Genomic DNA, 17,715 nt, shown 5'->3' with positions numbered 1-17,715 from the left:
CTTCACCACTCTCATGGGGAAGAACTTCCTCCTCCCCTCCAGCCTCAATCTCCCCACCTCCAGCTTCATTCCATTCCCCCTAGTCCTATCACTACCTGAGATCCTGAGCAGTCCCTCCCCAGCCTTCCTGTAGCCCCCTTCAGATCCTGGAAGGCCACAATGAGGTCACCTCGGAGCCTTCTCTTCTGCAGACTGAACAGCCCCAACTCCTTCAGTCTGTCCTCAACAGCAGAGCAGCTCCAGCCCTCTGCTCATCCTCCTGGCCCTGCTCTGGACACCTTCCAGCACCTCCAGATCCCTCTTGTCATAGGGGCTCCAGAACTGGAGGCAGTACTCCAGGTGGGGTCTCCCCAGAGCTGAGCAGAGGGGGAGAATCACCTCCCTTGCCCTGCTGGCCACACTTCTCCTGCTGCAGCCCAGGCTCTGGTTGGCTTTCTGGGCTGCAAGTGCACACTGAGAGCTCCTGGTGAGCTTCTCCTCCCCCAGCACCCTCAAGTCTCTCTCCTCAGGGCTGCTTTCCAGCCAGTCACTGCCCAGGCTGGATTTGTGCCTGGGCATGGATTTGCCTTGGAAGAGACCTTTAAAGGTCATGTAGCCCAACCCCCCTGCAACTAAAGCAGTTGTGTCCAACCAAAGCAGGTTTCTTGGAGGTCTAACCTGACCAGGAATGGTTCCAGGGCTGGGGCAGCTACCACCTCTCTGGGCAACCTGGGACAGGTTCTCACCACCCTCAGTGTAAAACATTTCTTCCTTGTATGTAGTCTGAATCCATCCTCTGCCTGTGTCTTCTGCTCTCTCCTTGTCACTGGCTGAGGAACCATTTGGCTGCTGTGGCTCCATCAGCCTCCCTGTGTGAGGTCTGGCAGCCCTGCTCCTGTGCTCCACAGCAGACCCAGGGACCCTCATCACTCCCACTGGCCCTGAGATGGTTTCATTCGATTTGGCTGAGCCCACAAGTTTGAAACCACCTGAGTGACAGGCTCACAGGATGTTAGGGGTGGGAAGGGACCTCTGAAGATAGAGTAGAATAGACCAGGTTGGAAGAGACCTTTGAGATCATCACATCCAACATCATCTAATCAACTAAGCCGTGGCAGTGAGTGCTTCATCCAGGCTCTTCCTAAACACCTCCAGGCATGGTGACTCCACCACCTCCCTGGGCAGCACATTCCAATGGGCAATCACTTTTTCTATGAAGGATTTCTTCCTAGCATCCAGCCTAAACCTCCCCTGGTGCAGCTTGAGACTGTGTCCTCTTGCTCTGGTGCTGGCTGCCTGGGAGAAGAGACCAGCCCCAACCCCCCTGCCAGAGCAGGACCATAGAATCTAGCACAGGTCTCACAGGAGTGCATCCAGGTGGGGCTTGAAAGTCTCCACAGAAGGAGGCTCCCCAGCCTTTCTGGTCAGCCTGTTCCAGGACACCCCAGGAGAGCTCAGGGATCAGTGGTTTGACAAACTTCTGCAGATGGTTGGCTCCGTGGTGCTGGAGCAGGCTCCAAAAGCTGCCTCTGCCTCCCTCCTGTGGTACCTCTGCAGCTCTTCCCCTTTTGCAGCTTTGATTCTTTTTTTCTCCTCCCTCAAGCCTGGGCTTTATTTAGGGGACTGGATGAAAATTGCATGGTTCTTCCCTGATGGATAACCTCCACCCTGCCCTCAGCAGCTCACAAATGGAGCAAGCACTTGGCTGCCCATTATCCGAGCAGCCCCAGAAGCCAAACCAGCTCTGCCTGAGTCTATTACTGCTGGGAGAAAGCAGCAGCTTGTGTCTGGGGCAAGGGGGAGGATGGCTCCATGGTTAATGCTGCTTGTATCAAGCTGAGATCTGCCCACTAACAGGCTGAATTGGAAGAGATTGCTCATTTCATTAGTGCCAAAGGTAAGTGAGTGGGCTGGATCCCTACGAGAGGCAGATTTGATTCCGGCTGCCAGCAGCACACTGGTGATTAATTGCCATTGATTTCTGCCAGCCTCCTTCCTTCTGGGCCTGGGGAGGAGGGGGATTTATTTTGAAGGCCTAGAAGATGCTTTTACACAGCCAGCAGCCAACCTTTCAGTGCCCTCAAAGTGGGAAGAAGGAGGGGAAAGAAGTAGGAAGAAGCTCTTTGCAGTGAGGGTAGGGAGACACTGGGACAGGTTGCCCAGGGAGGCTGTGGGTGTCCCTTCCCTGGAGGTGTTCAAGGCCTTGAGCAGCCTGGGCTGGTGTGTTCAGCTTTGGGCCTTTTGCTCCAAGAAGGACATTGAGGTGCTGGAGAGGGTCCCAAGAAGTGCAACAGAGCTGGTGAAGGGTCTGGAGAGCAGGGCTGCTGGGGAGCAGCTCAGGGAACTGGGGGTGTTCAGCCTGGAGCAAATGAGGCTGAGGGGAGGACCTCATTGCTCTCTACACCTCCCTGAAAGGAGGCTGGATTGAGGTCGGGGTTGGTCTCTTCTCCCTCATCTTAGGTGGTGGAAGGAGAGGAAATGGCCTGAAATTGTGCCAAGGGAGGGGTGGGTTGGATGGCAGGTAAAATTTCCTTGCTGCAAGAGTGGTCAGGGATTGGCTCAGGCTGCCCAGGGAGGTGGTGGAGTCCCCAGCCCTGGAGCTGGTCAAGAAACCTTTGGCTGTGACACTTGTGGCCCTGGTGGGGTTGATGGTTGGACTGGATGCTCTTAGAGGTCTTTTCCAATCAAAACAACTCTGTGATTCTATCTTTGAGGCCCCTTCCAGCCCAACCCATTCTGTGGTTGTGTGAAAGCACTGCAGGCTTTCCTCTCCTGCCTCCCTCCAGACACGCTGGGCAAGCAGGGCTGGCTCAGGGCAGGGTGGCAGCTGTCAGTCCTGGCCTCAGGGCTGCACTGTGTGCCCTGGGGGGGTGTTTTAAAGGTAATAGCTGTGGGTAGCTGAGGTGTGCTTCCTTTTATGACTATTTTAAGCAATCAGCTTCACTCTCAAAGGCCCTGCTAGATAATTACCTGGAGTGTTGTCAGGGGATTGGTGGCCTTCTGGAATCAATCTGCCTTTCTCCCTGGCACTTGCTGCTTTTAATAACATCTCTAGGCAATTGGTGACTGGTTTTTTTTTCCCTTGCTAAATGTTTTGGCACTGATCCTCAGATTCAGCTGAATTTATTTCCTTAAGCCTCTCTTCTAGCAGCTGTGCTCCCACCCTGTGGGGCTGGTGTTAAACCTTTCATCCCATGGTCTCCCAAGGCCTTCCAGATGGGGCAAAGCCAGATCTGCTCTGAGGCTGGAGGGAAACACAGCAGCACTCAGCAACAGGTAGCAAGGCTGTGAAATGGCTGGAGGAAGGAAGTGGGGAGGCAGCCTGCCCTGCTTGTGCAGAGGGGATTAAGGAGGTGGAATTAGTGAAGTTTGTCATTGTGCCCTGTGCTCAGCACTGGTGAGGCCACACCATGAGTCCTGTGTCCAGGTCTGGGCTCCTCAGTTTGAGAAGAGCATTCACAGAATCACCAAGGTTGGAAGAGACCTGAAAGATCATCCAGACATTGAGACACTTGGATGTGTCCAGAGAAGGGCAGTGAGGCTGGGGAGGGGTCTGGAGCACAGCCCTGTGAGGAGAGGCTGAGGGAGCTGGGGTTGCTTAGCCTGGAGAAGAGGAGGCTCAGGGGAGACCTTCTTGCTCTCTCCAACTCCCTGAAGGGTGGTTGTAGCCAGGTGGGGGTTGATCTTTTCTCCCAGGCAAGCAGCACCAGAACAAGAGGACACAGTCTCAAGCTGTGCCAGGGGAGGTTTAGGCTGGAGGTGAGGAGAAAGTTCTTCCCTGAGAGAGTTGTTAACCTTTGGGATGTGCTGCCCAGGGAGGTGGTGGAGTCCCCATCCCTGGAGGTGTTCAAGAGGGGATTGGATGTGGCACTTGGAGCCATGGTTTAGTTGTCAGGAGGTGTTGGGTGATAGGTTGGACTTGATGATCTGTGAGGTCTTTTCCAACCTCATTGCAGGTGGGTGAGGCTCAGCATACCCATCAAACACTCTCCCAGAGAGCTGGGAGCATCACCTGTGCTCCTGCTTTGGTGTTGGGCTCTCTGCAGCTGTTGGCACAAGAGAACTTTAGTGTCTGAGAGGAAGAAGCCCCTTCATAGATTCATAGGTTAGGTTGGAAGGGACCTTAAAGATCATCTATTTCCAACCGCCCTGCCATGGGCAGGAACACCTCCCTCCAGCCCAAGCTGCTCAAGGCCTCATCCCACCTGGCTTTGAATGCCTCCAGGGAGGGGGCAGCCACAACTGCTGCTTCCTTGCAGCATTCCCATCCAGAGCCTTGTTCTCTCTGTCTGTGAGAGAGTGTTAGGTGAGAACTGTGGCCTGGAAAGCTTTGCCTTTTGTCCCAGGGAGGGGGGTGACCTGCTTCATGGGAAGGTATTGTTAGTGTGGGCAGGTGCTGGCCCTCTCCCTGGCTGTTGTTGCTCTCTAAGTAGGGCTGACAGCAAAATCCAGGTCGGTGGCCTTGTGCCAGCTTGTTGGTGCTGTGGCACCTCCCTGGGAGTGGGGATGAGCTAACTGCTAAGTGTTCCAGCAGGAGCTGGGCTGGTGGGCACAGGGACCAGCAGCCTGAAGGGTACAGCGGTGGGAGCCTGTCATCAACCCCCCCCAACCCCACCAGCAGCTCTGCTGGGTCTTAGGAGCCTCTGCAAACCATTCCAGCAGGCCAGGGTGGATGCACAGTGTGGGAGAAGCCAATGTGAGAGGGCAGGGAAACAGTTGCTGTGATTCCTTGATGTTCAGGGAGATCAGCTGCAGAATGGGTCTTGCCCTTGAGGGGATGGGGTCCCTGCTGGCCAGAATGTTTGGTGGCAAGGGAGGTGTGCTGCAGTGTGTGGTCCCTGCTCATGAACACCTCTGAACCTCAGACTGTCAGTGAGGCCTGAGAAATTAAAGTGAAACAGGAGAGAAGACCCCTGCTGGCTGGGTCAGCTGGGTAATGATGGACTCTCAGGGCTGGATCTGCTCTCTGATGCTGCTCTGCATCTGCTCACCCAGGACTGGCTGCATCCCTGCCCTGGAGCTCCCAGTTGGCTTATCAGAGCCAGCAGCAGCTGCCCCTCCTGGGAGAAGGAAATTAATCTCATGGCAATGGTCCTGGCAGTGCAGAGCTCCAGCCAGAGGATGTCTTGGCTCTGTTCCTCAGCTCAGTCTGCCCAGGCTGCTGGCTTCTCCCAGGGCTCCTCTCCACCCCATGCCTCTGGAGGACAAGGCTCTCTGCTCTTGCTGAGGAGGGAGCAGAGCTGGCTCTGGTGAGCTGCTCTTGTGCTCTCTGCCCTGACATTGGCCACCTCCTCTGCCTGTGATGAACACCTTTGGTGCCACATCCTTGACCTGAAAACCTTCCATCCTGCCCAAGCTGCTGAGTCACCTCTTTTGAGATGCAGCTGCCATCAGCTTCTGGCACTGCTATGTCCCCAGGGTCCTGCAGAGACACCCCCTGCCTCTCCAGCTCTCCCAGTAGCCTTTGCTCTGGCCTCCTTGGAAGGCTGTTAATGAAGTCCATTTGTGCAGCACCTCTACACCCTAAGCACTTCCTTCTATTGGAGACCAGGCTTCCTCTTCCATTCCCATTCTGAAGTTGTTTCCTTGGGCACTGTGGCACCCAGCTGCATGCTGGCCTGGAGAGGAGCAGTGCTGGGGGAGGGATGCTGGAGCCCTCTGCCATACCCAGGCTGGCCTTGCTTCCATCCTACAGGTCCTGCCCTGGTGATGGGCTGCACCTCACCTTAGCCTGGAGAAGAAGAGGCCCAGGAGAGACCACCTTGCTCTCTACAGCTACCTGAAGGGAGGTTGTAGCCAGGTGGGGGTTGGTCTCTTCTCCCAGGCAAGCAGCACCAGAACAAGAGGACACAGTCTCAAGCTGTGCCAGGGGAAGTTTAGGCTGGAGGGGAGGAGAAAGTTCTTCCCAGAGAGAGTTGTTAGCTCTTGGAATGTGCTGCCCAGGGAGGTGGTGGAGTCCCCATCCCTGGAGGTGTTCAAGAGGGGATTGGATGTGGCACTTGGAGCCATGGTTTAGTTGTCAGGAGGTGTTAGGTATTAGGTAATAGGTTGGACTTGATGATCTCTGAGGTCTTTTTCTAGCCTGGTTGAGTCTGTCCTGTTCCATGGGCTGCTGACCCAGCATGTCCCTGTGAAACCACTGCCTCTCTCCCAGGAAAGGACCTTCTCCAAGCAGGTCCTCTTCTGGAGTTCTCATTTACACCACTGGGACCAGCTTTTGTGTTTCCTCTTTACCCCCAGAGGGTAGCAGATCTCCTCTCCACTGGCAGCACTCTTACAAACCAGAGGATGAGCAGATGCACCAAGGCTGGGGAAACCAGAGAAGGAAACAACAGAAGGGGAAGAGCTGTGTTGCATCCTGCCCAGGGAGAAGGCAGCAGCTCTGCTCCCTTGGAGCTCAGCAGAGCAGCTGAAAGTGATTTCTGTCTCCCTGTGGAGGTGCCATGGAAGCTTCTCCTGCTTGGCTCACCTGATGCCTTGCTGCTCTGCCTGCCAGGTGCTTTGTTAGAGCCCAGCTCAGTGTGTGCATGCACAAAGGCTTCCCAGCTCTGTGCCAGACCTGCTCCCCATGCCTGCTGGGCTTCACTCTGTGCAGTGCTGCTAGCCCAGGGGAAATGCTGCTTCCCTCTCATCTCCTCATGGCTGTGGCAGCTGGAGGTTAACTAGCTGCTGGATGCCTCCTGAGCAAAAAGGCTGCCTGGAGGCTTGAATGTGGTAGAGCAAGAGGAAAGGGCCTCAAGCTGGTTCCAACTATTAACATAACAAGTCTGCTGGGGAGCAGCTGAGGGAGCTGAGGTTGTTCAGCCTGGAGAAAAGGAGGCTCAGGGGAGACCTCACTGCTCTCTACAACCATCTGGAGAGAGGTCAGGGAAAGGTGTGGGTTTGTCTCCTCTCCCAAGGAGCAGACAGTAGAACAAGAGGAAATGGTTTCAAGTTGCACCAGGGCAGGTTTAGGTTAGACATGAGGAGCAATTTCTTCCCCAAAATGGTTAAGGCCTGGACCAGGCTACTCAGAGGCTGAGGGAGCTGGGGTTGCTTAGCCTGGAGAAGAGGAGGCTCAGGGGAGACCTTCTTGCTCTCTCCAACTCCCTGAAGGGAGGCTGTAGCCAGGTGGAGGTTGGTCTCTTCTCCCAGGCAAGCAGCACCAGAACAAGAGGACACAGTCTCAAGCTGTGCCAGGGGAAGTTCAGGCTGGATGTTAGGAAGGAGTTCTTCCCAGCAAGAGAGATTGGCCATGGGAATGTGCTGCCCATGGAGGTGGTGGAGTCCTCATCCCTGGAGGTGTTTAAGAGCAGCCTGGATGTGGCACTTGGTACCATGGTTTAGTTGATCAGATGGTGCTGGGTGGTAGGTTGGACTTGATGATCTCTGAGGTCTTTTCCAGCCTGGTTGATGCTGTGGTTAGTGGTGACCTGGCAGTGCTGGGTTACTGGTTGGACTTGATGACCTAAAGAAGAATCATGGAACAGTTTTGGTCTCTTCCAACCAAAACCATTCCATGATTCTCCATTAGGCATTAGCAGTGGGGATGTGTTGAGGGAGAAACACTGTGCTGGGGCAGCAAAATGCCTCCCTTGCTGAGTAGGTGAGGTCTCAGTACCTGGTCTCAGTACATGTATGAAGGGCTCAGCAGTGTCCCCAGCCAGCCCAGTGCAGCTCTGCCTTCTACAGGGAGACACTGCCACCAGCACCTCCCTCTTCTCCTGTCTCCTCCTGTGCTGAGGCTGCCTGGCAGCCCTGCCCCAGCTGCTGCCTCCAGCCAGACAGCTGCTCTGGGCTGCTCTCCTCTGCTCACCTCCCAGCTCTCTGCTGTCACCCTCATGCATAAAACATCTCCCTGCTGCCTGAGATCCCATCTCCTGCTGGCCTTGTCAAGTGAGCTGCAGGGGGACATAAAAAGTCCCTTGTAAATCTCTGGCCTCTCATCCCTGGAAGCTTCCCTGTGCCTCCAGAGAGCAGCCCTGTTGCTCTCCCTGCTCCTCCAGGGCATGACATTTGGCTGGGGCAGGGTGGGAGCAGCCAGCGCTCTGCTTGCTGCCAGCCTCCAGCCACCACCTCTGCCCTGTCCTCAGGGCAGGCTGTGAGCAGTCCCTAGTGCCTGGCGCAGCACCAGGGGCCTTGGTCACTGCTCCTGTGCCTGGTGGCTCTCCTGAGCGGCTGAAAGCTCAGAGGGTTGATCATGGAATCATAGGGGTTGGAAGGGACCTCCAGAGATCCAGTCCAACCCCTCTGCCAGGGCCACATCATCTAGGGCAGGTCACAGAGGAAGGCATCCAGGCAGGTTTGGAATCTCTCCAGAGAAGGAAACTCTACAACCTCTCTGGGCACCTGCTCCAGGGCTCCAGCACCCTCACACCAAAGAATGTGCTGAGGTGGAACCTTCTGGGTTCCAGCTTGTACCCCTTGTCCTGTCTTAGGACACCACCAAATAGAGCCTGGCCCCTTCTTGGCATCCACCCCTCAGGTGTTTGTAGACATTACTGAGATCCCCTCTCAGCCTCCTCTTTGGTCTCTCTTGTTCTCTTTGGTCCCACCTTCTGTGCTAGGGTGGATGCTCTGAGGAAGGGAAGAATTGGCATCTCTGCATCACAGAATCACCAAGGTTGGAAGAGACCTCAAAGATCATCAAGTCCAACCTGTCACCCAACACCTCCTGACCAAACCATGGCACCAAGTGCCACATCCAATCCCCTCCTGAACACCTCCAGGGATGGGGACTCCACCACCCCCCTGGGCAGCACATTCCAATGGCCAACAACTCTCTCTATGAAGAACTTTCATCTTTCACTTCATCTTCCTCCCTCAGCACCTAGGAGTCTGTTTTGCTGGCTTGATGGTTTCCAAAGAGCTTTTAATGAAAGCAGCTGTTGGGCCCAGGAGTAGATCATTAAATTAGAGTAGAATTAACCAGGTTGGAAAAGACCTTTGAGATCATCCAGTCCAACCTATCACCCAGCACCATGTGATCAACTCAACCATGGCACCAAGTGCCTCAGCCAGGCTCTTCCTAAACACCTCCAGTGATGGGGACTCCACCACCTCCCTTTGCCCCCAGGTAGCTCACTGTGCCTGGACACTATGGGTTTGGTGGTAGCTCTCAGGATGTTTTCTCAGCCTTTATTTGATGTGGAGTGGAAAGAGGAGACAAGAGGAAGCAGGGGGGTAGTATATTGATCCAGGTTTCCCTTAGTGCACCCTCACCCCAGAGAGCAGCTAAAGAGCCACATCCAATCCTTATTTGAACACCTCCAGGGATGGGGACTCCACCACCTCCCTGGCCAGCACATTCCCATGGCCAATCTCTCTTGCTGGGAAGAATTTCTTCCTCACCTCCAACCTAAACCTCCCCTGGCACAGCTTGAGACTGTGTCCTCTTGTTGTGGTGCTGCTTGCCTGGGAGAAGAGACCAACCCCTACCTGGCTACAACCTCTCTTCAGGGAGTTGGAGAGAGCAAGAAGGTCTCCCCTGAGCCTCCTCTTCTCCAGGCTAAGCAACCCCAGCTCCCTCAGCCTCTCCTCACAGGGCTGTGCTCCAGACCCCTCCCCAGCTTTCTTGCCCTTCTCTGGACACCTTCCAGCATCTCAACCTCTTTCCTAACCTGAGGAGCCCAGAACTGGACACAGGACTCATGGTGTGGCCTAAGCAGTGCTGAGTCCAGGGGCACAATGACTTCCCTGCTCCTGCTGGCCACACTGTTCCTGATGCATTCCTGAGGAGGTCTGCATGGGAATGGGGTGGCAGCAAGTGTAGGATAAAAAGGGGAGAGGGCAGCTCCTGGAGGGCCCTGTGCATGCTTCTGACCCAGCCTCAGCTCTGAGTTTCCAATTTGTTCCCTCTTCACATGCCAGTGACATCCAGCTTGGAGGCACTGTATGGACACAGAGGGGTGAGGAAAGCCCAGCATCAGTGCAGAGAGGGAAAAGCAGCAGCAGTTAGGATCCTGTGGCATTGCTGTGGCAGGGGGGACTGGCCCTGAGCAGGTGGACAAATCACTGCTCATCCTCATCCTTTGCCTGGGCTTGGTGAGGAGCTGTGGCCTCGTTCAGAGGTGGTTCTTTGCTCCTGAGGCTCAGTGCTGCTTGGTGTCTTGGTGAGTCATGGATGTTGGCCAGGCTGGAGGGTGTTTCTGTGTGGGGCTGTGCCCCAGCTCACAGGGATTACCCAGCACTGGTAGCTCTAGGGTAGGTGAGAAGCCCCTCTGCCACCCCTGGCCCATTGCTGTGGAGCTCCTGGCAGCTTAGGCAGGAGCTCCTAAGGAGGAGTTCCTAAGCATGGCAGCTTGGACTTGGGAAGCTGAACTCTGCCCTGAAGGATGAGTGGGCCCCTGCACCATGCTGTCTGATGGAGAGTGGTATTCTAGGGTGCACAACAGGCTCAGAAATAGCTCCACTGGCCCAGTGAGGCTGATGCCAGCAGGACTGGAGTGTGGTGAGCACCTCTGCCTGTCTGCCACAGCTGGGCTCCCCAGGCTGGCAGGGAGAGAAGAGGTGGTGGCAGGTGATGTGTTTGAAGGACCAGGGCAGTGAAGGTAGTGGAAACCTCATCCCTGGAGGTGTTTGCAGCCAGGCTGGAGGTGGCTGTGAGCAACCTGCTCTAGTGTGAGGTGTCTCTGCCCATGGCAAGGGGGCTGGAACTGGCTGATCCTTGGAGTCCCTTCCAACCCTGACGATTCTGTGAGGCAGGGGCTGGGGTTAGCAAGCACCCCAGGATGCTGCAGTGTTCTACAGTAGTTCTGATGGGGCTGTTGGCTTCCCAGTCCCTGCTTAAGCTCCCCAGGCACATGGTGACCTTGGGAGCATGTGACAAATGTGCAGCCAAATCGCTGGATGCAGTGGAGGTGCTGAAGTGGTGAGCTGCATTCCCTCTGGCTCTGGCAGGCAGGGTCAGGAGCACTGCCAGGTCAGAGCTGGGATCCAGCCAGCCCAGAATTACTGATGAGATTACTGAAGAGCTGCTGGGCTTAGTCCTTTCTGGCCACAAGCTTTGCTTGGTAGCTTCTCTGCTTAGTGGGGAGAGGAGGCCTTGCAAGAGCAGCTCATCAAAAGGACACATATGTGGGGGAAAAGCCCCAAACCCACCTAAGATTGTTCTTCCACCTCCCTGGGCATTAACTCCCTCCTCTCCTCTCCCTGAGGGCAGATCTGCAGGGCTGGTGTTCCTGAGGCCTCAGAGGGGATCAGCTCTTACAGCTGTCCCCAGGGAGAACTCCTCTGCCTTGATTTCAGTTTCTTGTAAAGCCTACATCAGCTTCCCCGAGGTGGAAGCTGGAGGAGCAGCTGCCAATGGCTGCAGCTGGGTCCCAAGGCCTTCTCTGTGTCTGCTCTTTTAAATGTTTTCAATGCATTGAATAATTGCTGTGCTCATTGATTGGCTGCTGGGGCTGGGGAAAGCAGCTGGGGCTGGGATGGCAGCAGAGGATGGATTTCTAGGCCTGTGGTCAGTGGGAAAGACCTCAGAGATCTCCAACCTTGGGGATTCTGTGATCATCAAGTCCAACTCGTCACCCAACACCTCCTGACTAACTAAACCATGGCTCCAAGTGCCACATCCAATCCCCTCCTGAACACCTCCAGAGGTGCTGGGATGGCAGCAGAGGATGGATTCCTGGGCATGTAGTCAGTGTCCTGAAGGCATCAGGAGTTTGTCCAAGGGCAAAGGCTGGGGCTGAGCTGTGGGGACCTGCAGTGCTGCTCTCTCTTACCTCTGGCCTGCTCTGGCTCTTCTCCAAAGCTGCAGAAACTGCCCAGGTTCAACCCATGCTGGGCTCCTTCTGGGATCATAGAATCAACCAGGTTGGAAAAGACCTCAGAGATCATCAAGTCCAACCTATTACCTAACACCACCTGAACAACTCAACCATGGCTCCAAGTGCCACATCCAATCCCCTCTTGAACACCTCCAGGGATGGGAACTCCACCACCTCCCTGGGCAGCACATCCCAATGGCCAATCTCTCTTGCTGGGAAGAACTTTCTCCTCAGCTCCAGCCTAAACCTCCCCTGGCACAGCTTGAGACTGTGTCCTCTTGTTCTGCTGCTGCTTGCCTGGGAGAAGAGACCAACCCCCACCTGGCTACAACCTCCCTTCAGGGAGTTGGAGAGAGCAAGAAGGTCTCCCCTGAGCCTCCTCCTCTCCAGGATGTCACTGCCTACCTTGTCTCCCATGCTCTGCTTCACCCTGTTCTTTCCCCAGGTGTTGAGCAGAGCCTGGATGGGGAGCCTGGTGCCATGGTTTAGTTGATCAGATGGTGCTGGGTGATAGGTTGGACTTGGTGATCTCTGAGGTCTTTTCCAACCTGGTTAATTCTATTCTCTCCCTTCAGGCAGCAGCAGTTTTGCCTTGACTCTGTTTGCAGCTCAGGAGGGATTAGAAAAATCCTCTGCAAGTCCCTGAAAGGAGCCTGCAGTGGGATGGGGGCTGGGCTCTTCTCCCAGGCAACCTGAGGTGGATGAGAGGAAATGGCCTCAGGTTGCACCTGGGGAGCTTTAGGAGAGGATTTCTCCACCAGAAGGTTCACCAGGCATTGGAACAGGCTGCCCAGGGAGGTGCTGGTGGAGCCATCATCCCTGTTTGGATGAGGGGCTCAGGGATGTGGTCTGCCAGTTGTGGAGATCTTGGGTTATGGTTGGATTCAATGATCTTTGCTCTGCTCTTGTCAGGCCACATCTCAGGTCCTGCATCCAGTTCTGGTGTCCCCAGTGCAAGGAGGAGATGGAACTGTTGGAGCAGGTCCAGAGGAGGCCACAAAGATGATCCAAGGGCTGGGGCACCTCTGCTGTGAGGACAGGCTGAGGGAGCTGGGGCTGTTCAGCCTGGAGAAGAGAAGACTCCAGGGAGACCTTGGAGCTTCCTTCCAATCCCTGGAAGGATCCTACAGGATGGCTGGGGAGGGACTTTTCCTGGGGGTGTCTAGAGACAGGACAAGGGGGAAAGGTTTGAAGCTGAGGGAGAGCAGGGTTAGGCTGGATCTTAGGAACTTCTGGAGTATGAGGGTGGTGAGACACAGGAACAGGTTGCTCAGGGAGGCTGTGGATCTTCCCTCCCTGGAGGTGTTTGAGGCCAGGCTGGACAAGGCCTTGAGCAAGCTGGGCTGGTGGAAGGTGTCCCTGGCCATGGTGGGGGGGTTGGAACTGGATGATCTTTAGGGTCCCTTCCAACCCAGGCCATTCCATGATCTGAGGTCTTTTCCAACCAGGCAGTTCTGTGATGCCAGCTCTTTCCCTGGCTCTGGCTGCAGCTCTGTCACTCAGCTGGTGGTTGCAGAGCAGCTTCTCAAGGGAGAGCCAAACCCTCTCACCCTGGAGTCCCAAGATTGTTCTTCCACCTCCCTGGGCATTAACTGCCTCCTCTCCTCTCCCTGCCTTCCAGGTGCTGAAGGGCTGCAAGAAGCTGAACCTGTCTGTGCACTCGGTGGGCCGCATCCCGGGGGGCTACGTCACCAACCACATCTACACCTGGGTGGACCCCCAGGGCCGCAGCGTGTCCCCCCCCACGGGGCTGCCACACCACCAGCACAGCTCCCTGCGCAAGGACAGCGAGAAGAGAAGCCACCTCCAGCTGCTGCAGGAGGGGGATGAGAAAAAGGTGAGCCAGGAGCACCCACCGCAGCCCCGGGGCCCTGTCTGCACATCCCTGGTGCCACGCAGGTGCCAGCCTTATCCCTTCCCCACGCAGGTGCCAGCCCTCTCCCTTCCCCACGCAGGTGCCAGCCCTCTCCCTTCCCCACGCAGGTGCCAGCCCTCTCCCTTCCCCATGCCCTTCTCGCTCACAAGACGCAGCCATGGAGCCAGCAAGGATGACCTCTAAGATCATCAGCAACTGTCAAACCAACAGCACCATGACCACTAACCCCTGTCCCATAGTGCCATGGCTACAGCTTCTTGAACATCTCCAGGGATGGGGACTCCATCACCTCCCTGGGCACTGGGGAGCCTGCACCCAGCTGGGGCCCCTTCCCTGTGTCAGGCACCACTAACCCCTGTCCCCTAGTGCCATGTCTACAGCTTCTTGAACACCTCCAGGGATGGGGACTCCACCACCTCCCTGGGTGCCTGGGGAGCCGGCGCCCTGCTGCAGCCCCTTCACCCTGGGGTGAGTGGCCGGGAGCTGGTACCCAGCTGTGGCCTCTGCACCCAGTGCCCGGCTGGGGCCCCCTCCCCCGGGGTGGGCGGCCAGGGAGCTGGTGCCTGGCAGTGGCCCTTTCCCCCAGGGCAGGCACCACTAACCCCTGTCCCATAGTGCCATGGCTACAGCTTCTGGAACACCTCCAGGGATGGAGACTCCACCACCTCCCTGGGCAGCCTGACCACTCTTGCAGCAAAGACATTTTCTGAGGCCATTTCCTCTCATCCTGTCACTTAGTACCTGGGGCAAGAGACCAACCCCCACCTGAGCAGGGCACTGGCTTCCCAAAGACAGTTGCTTGGAGCCTTGACATCACTCTGCCTCTCCCCAGTGCTTTGGTCCTACACCCAAAGTGTCCTCAGTTCTCCCTGGGAGGACCATGGAGGGATCTGTAATCTGCAGCCTCCCATCTCAGCCAGAAAGGGGGAAGGAAATCATCTAATAAAGAAGGAGGCAGTGTGCTGATGAAATATTCATGTGGGCCCTGGGGGAGAAGGACCTATTATTTTTACTTTAAGGAGAAGAGAAAAGCAGCTCCTGCTGGCTTGCAGGTGTCCCCCACCCCCTCCCACCCAGTGTCACCTTGCTGCAGCAGCTCTTTGAAGCTGTAGGTTGGTGTTCTCTGCACATCTTGCCTTTACTCCTCTCTGTCTTGATGTGCAACCCTTAGAAACATGCAGCTGTGCATATCCCTGCCCAGTGCCTCAGCCTCATGTGGTCCCAGGCAGCTTCATGTGGCCCCAGGCAGCCCCATCCCCCCAGGCCTTGGGGACACAAAGGCCATCATAAACGGAGACTCCCCGAGGGAGCTGGGCACAGGCTGCCTCCCTCAGGGCATGGAGAGCCTTTCCTCCAGACTAAACACCCCCAGTTCCTCCAAGCTGCTCCTCACCAGCCCTGTGCTCCAGACCCTTCCCCAGCTTGGTTGCCCTTCTCTGGACCTGCTCCACCAGCTCAATGTCCTTCTTGGAGTGGTAGAGCTAGAGTGGTTTAGCTTGGAGAAGAGGAGGCTCAGGGGAGACCTTCTTGCTCTCCACAACTCCCTGCAGGGAGGTTGTAGCCAGGTGGAGGTTGGTGTCTTTTCCCAGGCAAGCAGCAGCAGAACAAGAGGACACAGTCTCAAGCTGTGCCAGGGCAAGTTTAGGCTGGAGGGGAAGAGAAAGTTCTTCCCAGCAAGGGAGCTTGGCCATTGGAATGTGCTGCTCAGGGAGGTGGTGGAGTCCCCATCCCTGGAGGTGTTTAAGAAAGGCTTGGAAGTGGCACTTGGAGCCATGGTTGAGTTGTCAGGAGGTGTTAGGTATTAAGTAATAGGTTGGACTTGATGATCTCTGAGGTCTTTTCCAACCTGGTTGAGTCTATGATTTGGGTGTCCCAGCTGGCTCTGGGCAGCTTGGCTGCTCCCTGTGCTGGCCATGAGAGCAGAGCAGCCTCCTCTGTGCTGCTCCTGTGCTCCCAAGGAGTGCACAGTAAAATGAACCAGCTGAACTTTGCAAGTGAAAGTAGCTCTGATTACCATATCTGAATCTGCTTTGGAAGCAAGGCAAGCCAAGCTGAATGAAGGCCACCTGAAACTTCAAAGAGTATCCAAGCTGGGCTTGGCTGCTGCTGGATGCCCTCATTCCCAGGCTGGGAGAGGTGCCCCAGCTATAAGCCTCCCACTGTGGCATCACCACTGTGGCATCATTCTAGCTGAGCTGGGTGGCAGGACCTTGGCTCACAGAAGTGGTTGCCCTGGTTCTGAGCTGTGCTTCTCCAGTGCTGTTGCTGTGCTGCCTCTTTCATAGCATCATAGAATCAATAAGGTTGGAAAAGACCTCAGAGATCAGCAAGTCCAACCTATCATCCAGCACCATCTGATCAACTAAACCATGGCACCAAGTGCCACATCCAGTCCTGTTTTGAACACCTCCAGTGATGGGGACTCCACCACCTCCCTGGGCAGCACATTCCCATGGCAAATCTCTCTTTCTATGAAGAACTTTCTCCTCACCTCCAGCCTAAACCTCCCCTGGCACAGCGTGAGACTGTGTCCTCTTGTTCTGCTGCTGCTTGCCTGGGAGAAGAGACCAACCCCCACCTGGCTACAACCTCCCTTCAGGGAGTTGTAGAGAGCAAGAAGGTCTCCCCTGAGCCTCCTCTTCTCCAGGCTAAGCAACCCCAGCTCCCTCAGCCTCTCCTCACAGGGCTGTGCTCCAGACCCCTCCCCATCCATCCATCGCCCCTTGTCCTCTCCCAGGGCACAGGTGAGCAGAGGCTGTCCCTCTCCCTTCCTTCCTGACCCCCATGCAAGGCTTAGCATTCACCTTGTGACATCCTGCTGAGTTGCCATCTCTGAGACCAGCAGGGGGAAATTCCTGGGTGCTCCACCTCTTGAGTGACCCAAAGGCTACTGTGAGCAGAGGTGCTTTGCTTTGCCAGCTGCTGCTGAATGCAGTGAGGAGAGCCTGCCTTGGCTGGGGGGAGGTTATTTGGTGTCACTGCCTGGGTCACTTGGCTTCAGGGCATGAGTTGCTTTGCCCTGCCTGCCTGCACACCACTGAGGGCTGAAAACACGTGCCAGGGCTGTTTTGTCCTTCTGCTGTTGGCATGTAGCTCCATATTGAGTTGTGGAAAGGAGGTTATCCTGTTCACAAATATCCTGCCAGTAACTGCAGCATCTCCCTGGCTCTTTCAGCTCAGCCAACAGGAACTGACAGGTACCCCTGAGGGCTATCTGATTTCTGGATGGTTTTTAGGTTCAGAGGGCAGGGCTGGGGACTAGCTGGGTGTTCCCACCCTCCCCTCCTCTTTCTAATCGATCTGAATCTCCTAGAATCCATATGGAAAAGCTTTCAGAGAGGCACATTTGGGGAAGCACAGCAGACAGGAGGCTGAAGTGCTGGAAGCAGCAGGTTTGGCCATGCACTGCTGCAGAGCCAGCCTGCAGTGCTGCTGGGGAGCTGTGCAGCTTGGGCAAGGTTAAATTCAAGGTGGCTGGAGGTATCCCCCACTCACCAGGCCACAGAAAGAGCCCTGTCTGGCTCCCTTTCTCTCCAGCCCATCTGCTCTGTGTGCCTGCAAGGATGGGGTTTGGGTGTCTGCAGGCAGAAGCATTCATTATCGAAGGGCTTGAAATGGAAACCGCTGCTGCCAGTGACCTGTAACTGATCCCTGGGGGGAGGAGGAGCTGCTGCCTGCCTGAGCCCCTTCCTGGGTCAGGGGCCTGGGATCTGGTGCCTGCCTGAGTCCCTTCCTGGGTCAGGGAGCTGGGATCTGGTGCCTGGCTGAGTCCCTTCCTGGATCAGGGAGCTGGGATCTGGTGCCTGGTTGAGCCCCTTCCTGGATCAGGGAGCTGGGATCTGGAGCCTGGTTGAGTCCCTTCCTGGATCAGGGAGCTGGGATCAGCAAAAGACCAACCATTAAGCCCAGCACTGCCAGCTCATCCCTAAACCCTGCCCCTCAGCACCACATCTACACTGCTCTGAAACCCCTCCTGGGATGGGGACTCCCCCACTGCCCTGGGCAGCCTGGGCCAGGCCTTGACAACTCTTTTGGGGAAGAAATTCTTCCTCATATCCAACCTAAACCCCTTCTGGTGCAACTTCAGGCCATTCCCACTTGTCCTATTGCTTG

General features: G+C 55.9%; 1 protein-coding gene across 5 annotated transcripts in view; it reads left to right on the top strand.

Annotated features, from left to right (window-relative positions):
- The window catches only part of WHRN (whirlin), a 77,085-nt gene that overhangs the window by 11,295 nt on the left and 48,075 nt on the right, over positions 1-17,715 (top strand). For all 5 annotated transcript variants that reach the window (XM_068168987.1, XM_068168986.1, XM_068168985.1 and 2 more), the window contains exon 2: positions 13,348-13,563. In XM_068168987.1, coding sequence (XP_068025088.1) covers positions 13,348-13,563 — 216 coding nt within the window. The remainder of the gene's footprint in view (positions 1-13,347; positions 13,564-17,715) is intronic.

The sequence above is a fragment of the Melanerpes formicivorus genome, unplaced genomic scaffold (assembly GCF_026170545.1).
Source record: "Melanerpes formicivorus ecotype bairdi unplaced genomic scaffold, bMelFor1.0.p_v2 SCAF_162, whole genome shotgun sequence".
In the NCBI taxonomy this organism is placed as follows: domain Eukaryota; kingdom Metazoa; phylum Chordata; class Aves; order Piciformes; family Picidae; genus Melanerpes; species Melanerpes formicivorus.
Note: the sequence above shows the minus strand (reverse complement) of the source record. Positions and strands in the feature narration are given on the sequence as shown.